We start from the raw sequence: 7,150 nt of genomic DNA, 5'->3' as shown, positions 1-7,150 counted from the left end.
GCTCAAATCCCAGTTCCCAGCCCCAGGCTCACTTCTGGCAGATGTCTATAGCTCAGCCTTATTGCTAGCCCTGCTTACCTCCTTGCACTTCATACACTTTACTCCCAAATTAGCTCACTACTGATATCAGAGCCACACTATGAGAAGAGTGCCTGGACTATGGAGCTTGGGGAGGGAAGAGGAGGTTAGCTCCCCTCACCCCTGCCTCATTTTCAGTGTAAAAATGACCTACAATGCTCTTTTGACACAAGAACGACAAATGCAGTTGCTATTGTTTTTCATCAGATTAGGACCCTGTCTCTCACTCTCTTTTGCAGAAGAGCTTCCCCACCTCTTCCTAGAGGCTTGCTGGACAATGTAGGGAACTTGCCTGTGGTGAGGAGAACAACAAGCATCTCTGTGCCTTGCCTCCAGTGTCCAGGGAAGATGGATTTGTCCCAGGTAGGTGGAGAGAAGCACAATAGGAGCTGCGGCAAGCAGTTTCTGTGCCTGACCTTTCCCAGAGACTGAATGATGCATCTGAAGTGTCTAACGCTGACAAAGTGACGGGAGTGAAAATGGCCTCTGTTACAATATGCTATTATCTTTGCTGTGACTCAGAAATGTATTCGTCTCTCAGGGCAGGAAATTCCAAGCAAGGGCACAGCTGAGACAGCAAGCTCACCCTCCCCCAGCTGATGTCCCTTTAGAGTCTGGGATCTTGAAATACTGACAGTCTCTTAACAAGGGGTTCCACAAAATTTGCTCCATTTCTCAAAGGAGAGGTTCTGGGGCTCAGACTTGCGTGGGAGTCCTGCTGTCTGCTTGGGAGTCCTGTAATGAGGCAAGATGAGGCAGCAGCCTCAGGTGACTTGTCTTGGGTGTCATTAAGGGCAGTAGAGTGGGAAGCAGAGAGTTCAATAGATCTCAGGAAGAAATAATCAACCAAAAAGTTCTCCTGCACAGACCTCACTGCAATGAACTGGAGTTATCAACAGACAATGCACCTTCTTTTCCTTTCAATAAACTTTGTGCAGCAGAACATCTTGGTAGAGTAATGTTCCCTACTAATTAGCAGGAGAGAGGGTACCATTTGGATTTTCTGCCACAGGCACCAAATTGTCTTGGAACTGGCTCCACTGGGAATGCCTATAAAATGTGTCAGGAAGGGAACTGAATTTTGTCGTTCCTTTTCTTTCACTAACAAACCACCACATGCAAGTGAGGAATTGACACAAAGGGAGCAAAGAAGCTGTTTAGGTGTGGCAACTCATTTCTGGAAAAGTGGACTTTGTCATATAAAGCTTCATTCAGTGTGAAAAATACAGAAGTCTTTTTTAAAAAAATGGATAGCCTGTTCCCTGCGAAAGTCTGCTGAGCATTGTCCATGATTCTTATTCATTCCACTCGCAATGCAATTTCAACTTTGCTAGTTTTATGGGTTCCACAAGAGGGAGGGAAAGTAACCAGCCCAGTTTGGATGAGGAGTATTAATCTGGCTTCCAGACACTTGACTCCCAAATCAAATTAGCTAGACCTGGTGGAGCGAAAAGAGACCATTGATCTTCCTCCTGTGAGGGATCTGGAAAGGCAATGCCCCTTCAGAGTCTTATGGTTCAATGGACTATATTGGATGTGATGAACTGGTACCTGTAACTATTATTGTGGTTGCCCTACAAATTGGAGGGGCAGGTTGCTAGGTCTAAAATGGCAGGGAGATCATTTATTTAACTTAATATAGGCTAGTCTTCTGTTTTATTTGAGGTACATCTGGTGCACATCTCAGAAGACTCCTCTTCAAGAGCTGAGTACTGTAATGTATATGCTTCCACTTCATTCACACTTCAAGGGGTGTTTTTATTATAAACCAATCAATGAATCAAAGCAGTGTCTCTTTCAGCTCCCCACATTACAAGTTTCTCTGTTGTGTAGGTGTGGACCCTCTGTCCGTGGTGCTGAATTGTGAGTGGCTGTTCTTTGGAGAGGTATGTAGCATACTGAATTCCAGAGTCAGATTTCCCCAGTAATGTCTATCCACAAGTGTTCTGTTTAAGATGACCACTAAACAGTTTGAGTTACGAATACTTTTCTGTGTGCATTAACCTACAATGACATTTGGGGGGCAGGGAGAAAGGTGCATTGAGAGAGAGAGAGAGAGAGAGAGAGAGAGAGAGAGAGAGAGAGAGAGAGAGAGAGAGAGAGAGAGGGAGAGAGGAAGAGAGGGAGGGAGGGAGGAAAAATTCCCCCATCAATATTTAAAATGAATGTCAGGTGAAATTGCAGGGTTTCAGATCAATGTGTCATCTGCTGAAATGTGAACAGCTGCTGCCTTTGTGGATGTATTTCCCTGTTTTTTTATTATAGCATCACTGATCTCTCGTCTGCCTCTGTTGTGCTGACAGGAGTATTTGAGGAATCAGAGTAGGAAAGCAGAATGAGAGACAGAGAAAGAAGTGATAAAAACAACTTGATGCTATGCCTCTGGAGTGAAATTTTATCCCCAGAGCAGGAGGATTTATAGCAAGTTCTGCTGCAGTGATGGAGTCCTGCTGTTCTTACCAAGTGGCTCCTTAGAAGAGTTTCTCTTATAACTGAGGGATTTAAGGTAGATCCTATTGCATCTCAGGGGAATGGGAGAAAATGTCCTGACTTAATAGGATTGCATGTGTTGCAAGTTTTCCATTCCAGCAATGCAGGGCAGGGCTCAGACCTATAGAGGGGAGTTTTATGGAGGAAGGCCGTAACAACAACAACAACAACAACAAGAACAAGAACAACAACAACAACTTTTATTTATATCCCGGCCTCCCCGACCAAAGTTGGGCTCAGGGCAGCTAACATAAAATATATAACATTGGTATAAAATCAAACAATAATTAAATTACCTTCTAAAAACAGGTCAGAATCAAATTAAAGTCTAATTAGATGGCTTCCTGCAGGGTTAGGGTTGGGAACAGTAAGTGCTCATTGGCCCATATGCAACAGCAAACTTCTAACTACAAATAGCTGGGTAGATTTAAAGTGATTTAGACCACATTGCCGCCATTGTTTGTTGTTTAGTCGTTTAGTCGTGTCCGACTCTTTGTGACCCCATGGACTATAGCACGCCAGGCACTCCTGTCTTCCACTGCCTCCCGCAGTTTGGTCAAACTCATGTTTGTAGCTTCGAGAACACTGTCCAACCATCTCATCCTCTGTCGTCCCCTTCTCCTAGTGCCCTCCATCTTTCCCAACATCAGGGTCTTTTCCAGGGAGTCTTCTCTTCTCATGAGGTGGCCAAAGTATTGGAGCCTCAGCTTCAGAATCTGTCCTTCCAGTGAGCACTCAGGGCTGATTTCCTTCAGAATGGATAGGTTTGATATTCTAGCAGTCCATGGGACTCTCAAGAGTCTCCTCCAGCACCATAATTCAAAAGCATCAATTCTTCGGCGATCAGCCTTCTTTATGGTCCAGCTCTCACTTCCATACATCACTACTGGGAAAACCATAGCTTTAACTATACGGACCTTTGTTGGCAAGGTGATGTCTCTGCTTTTTAAGATGCTGTCTAGGTTTGTCATTGCTTTTCTCCCAAGAAGCAGGCGTCTTTTAATTTCGTGACTGCTGTCACCATCTGCAGTGATCAAGGAGCCCAAGAAAGTAAAATCTCTCACTGCCTCCATTTCTTCCCCTTCTATTTGCCAGGAGGTGATGGGACCAGTGGCCATGATCTTGGCCATAGTTAAACACAAAACTCTCTTTCACAATAAGTGGGCATAAATGTGCCTCTTTATGGCTAGATCTTGCCTTTAACTTACTGACTACATTTGTGCTTACTTGGGCCCTGAGCTCATCACCAGAGGCATTCCTTTTGGCAGAAGCTTGGAAAGCCTTTTCAGTGATGGCTCCTCACTTGTGGAATATGCTCCCGGATGAGATTTGCTTGGCTCCTATATTAACATATTTTCAGAGCCAGGCAGAGACTTTCCTCTTCTTCCTGGCATTTGATTCTCAATATATTTTGCTTTCTTTGGGCATTCCTTTTTCTACTTGGTTAACTTATTGGTGATCAGGCTTATGCTGTTTATGGGGAGGGGCAGTTTTAGTTTGCTGGCTTCTTTTTTTTACATTTGTGTTACAGAAATTCAAAGATACATGGAAAGTGCTTGTCAATCGCATTGCTTTCATTCATTGTCCAAAACACTAGGAGGTACGTATCATATATCTCAGGCATGTCCAACAGGTAGATTGTGATCTACCAGTAGATCACTAGATCACTGGGTGTCTGTGGTAGATCACTGGCTTGCCCCAAAGAAACTGAACAATTTTTGCTCCCCTAAAAAAAGCTCAACAACTTTGCCCTGTCCTTCAAAAATTGGGTTTTCCTCCTTAAAAAAAAAGCTTAACAACATTGCCCTGCAGAACCCCTAAAAATGGGGCTTTCCTCCTCCCTAAAAAAAATCAGCAACTTTGACCTGAACCCCCCAAATGGGTCTTCCTCTTCCCTAAAAAAGGGAGTAAATCGCTGTCAGTTTTTAACTCTATGGGTAGATAGCAGTCTCTTGGGAGTTGGCCACCCCTGATATATCTCATTAAGTACAAAGGCTAAGGGGTTACTTCTTCTAAGAACAAAACCTGAACATTCAGGGAAGCGGGCTGAGATAACCTGAACATACAACCCACCCACCCCAAAAATTGTGGGTGGTCTAGGGTTTGTACGATGATAAATTGCTAAACACTGGACATTTTCTATGCTGGTTCATATCCCCAGTCTTTTTCATCTTCAACACAACTGTGCTGTGCTAGAATTGTCTTTGAGTCTTTACTCATTACCCAGCCTTCCCTAAATAGTTCTAATAGTGAACCATAGAGGTCTTGGTTGGCACCATTAGAAAAGCCTTTCAGGACTGCTGGGGGCAGGGGGGCATTGAAGCCAGTTCATTCATCTACACCGGAACCCCCTATCCATAGATATTAAGCAGGTGCCTTCACTGCATTGTTTTTGGCAACTGCTAAAAACTTCTTTGTTTAGGTATGTCTACCCAAACTTGTAATTTCATTTTATTTTGTGTGTGCACATGTGTTTATACTTTATATTTGACTTTCTCCAGTAATGTTTTCTTCTGGGTTGTTCTATTTGATGTTTTAATGTGTTGCAAACCGCTTTGAGATTTTTTTTCTTAAACACATAAAGTGGTCCAGAAATGAAATGTGTTTGTTTGTGTGTGTGTGTGTGTGTGCATATGAAGGGTTACATTTGGTCCCTGAGGTTCTCAGCCCATGTTTTACTGGATTTTCTGCTTTGATGGCAAGCTTTCCACACCAACAGTGGTCTTCCTTGGACAGAGCTGGCCACTGTTGTATGCCTTCAGAGGCCATCTCTTATCCCAGTAACCTTTGCACCTGAGACAGGTCTGCATTATCTCCATATTGAAGGTTGCAAAGAGGCCTGAGGCTAATACACAACGGTATCCCTCACTCACCATGTATGGTATGATAGAGGTGGCATTTGAAACAGGGACTCCCAGTCTCTGGGCTGCTACCCTACGAAGGCCTCTTGCTATGAGTGGGTCCACAGAGTCAGTTGGGTGATTAGACTAACGGCTAATGGATCCCTTTGTTTTGTAGATGGCATCGTATATTACTTCACTTCCTTAAAAATGCAATAAACGAACCTTGCTGCGTCTGGGGCCTTTTTCTGCAAAGTGGGACCTTGAACTTCTGCCCCCAGTGAGGGCACTCTTGACGCCAACAGCCTCAAAACCCAGCCAAGGAGAGATGAGGAAAGGCGTAATAAGCCTTGAGGGAGACGTTAGCAAACCTCTTAGCTGCTCAGCTGTGTCGTTGGGCTCGTTTGCGCGCCCCACTCCGGTAGGAGCTGTCCAGTGCTGAATCGCCTGTCGGGCGCTTTAGCACCCGGACGTGGGCGCTTTCCTCCAAGGCTTCCAGAACAGACACGCTTCGCTCCACCGGAGTTGGCAAATTGCTCTGCGCTCAGGGGAGCCGACGGAGCCACCCCGGCCCTCTGTTTAATCAGGGCTTAACCGGCTTTCTCAATTTCCTCTCCAGCTCACGAACGTGAAAGCTTTTCTCCCAGCAGCCTTAGAGCACGCCTTTGTCCCCAAGCAGAGCCACCCATCTCCGTTTAAACAGACGTGAACCGGCGTCCTCTCCAGGTCGCGCTCATCCAAGCTTTCCCCACTGCCAGGGCGGAGCGCCGAGAGGCTTCTCCAGGTCGCCTCGCTCCAGTGACTGGCTGGGGAGACCCCTCTGACCCGAGAAGATAGTGGAGATAGTGTGCCGAGTGAGTGGTGAGACGGATGACCTCGTGGGTGTCTCCCCTGGTCTCTCCACTCCCCGCCCCGATTTTCCAGCGGCGGCCCCAGTCCCCAGGCTGAAGGGGAACAATAAAGAGGAAGAAAAGTAGCGCTCGCAGCGCCCTAATGATTGGATGAGGCGCCATTACATCATTTTTTTCCCTTTCCTGGGCTGCCTCGCTGATTTTCTTGCATTGGGGAGAAAAGTGCGCGCGCGCTAGTTAGGAGGAGCGGGAAGCACATCTGGGGAAGAGGGAGGACTGGGTGCCCGAAGCACACACACGCACACACACCCTTCCCCCAGAGCGGTGGCCAGCGGCTTGCTCGAACTCCTTCCCAGCCCCAGGTGGTCAGAGAGGAGTTTGAAGAGCGGGAAGATGCTCCGGAGAACGTCCCATGAAGCGGATCCTGGAGGGCAAGGGCTCCTCCGTCTCCTGTGATCCGCGCCTGCCGCCCAAGTGCGGGGAAATGGGCTTTGAGAACGCCACGGACAAGCGGTGGGGCATGGCTGGTAAGTTTCACTATTGGAGAGCGGGCTCTTGCCTTGGGATCGGGGTCGCTGGGAATGCCTTTACTCCTTTAGCGTGCGAAAGGGCTCCAGTAGGTCACCCTCCGAGCTGGCTTTTGTGTGATCTCGACCCCCGCACCCAAATCCCGGGGAGCAAACGAGTTAACCGGATTGAGAGGCGGGCATCCGTTTGGGTCAAGCATCCGTTTCCCTGCTGCCTTCTCTGTCCTGTAGGAACCACTGGGGCGCCAGAGGGGTCCTCCAGCGACCTCTGCTCCGGAGCAAGGACACTCCGGGTACTCCTTAAGGCACACTGAGAAGGGGCAAGGTTGGCACGTGGGATCTAAGGAGAAGCAAAAACAAAAAA

At 47.0% G+C, this 7,150-nt stretch overlaps 1 protein-coding gene across 1 annotated transcript in view; it reads left to right on the top strand.

The window, feature by feature from the left end:
* The first annotated feature begins 6,091 nt into the window (after window positions 1-6,091).
* The window catches only part of CHRM4 (cholinergic receptor muscarinic 4), a 51,472-nt gene continuing 50,413 nt past the window's right edge, over window positions 6,092-7,150 (top strand). Inside the window, exon 1 of the mRNA XM_088669429.1 lies at window positions 6,092-6,786. Within this exon, the coding sequence (XP_088525555.1) occupies window positions 6,672-6,786 (115 nt within the window). The 5' untranslated portion in view covers window positions 6,092-6,671. The remainder of the gene's footprint in view (window positions 6,787-7,150) is intronic.

The sequence above is a fragment of the Zootoca vivipara genome, chromosome 1, assembly GCF_965207765.1.
Source record: "Zootoca vivipara chromosome 1, rZooViv2.hap1.1, whole genome shotgun sequence".
Taxonomy (NCBI): Eukaryota; Metazoa; Chordata; class Lepidosauria; order Squamata; family Lacertidae; genus Zootoca; species Zootoca vivipara.
This window is presented reverse-complemented; position numbering and strand designations above follow the sequence as displayed.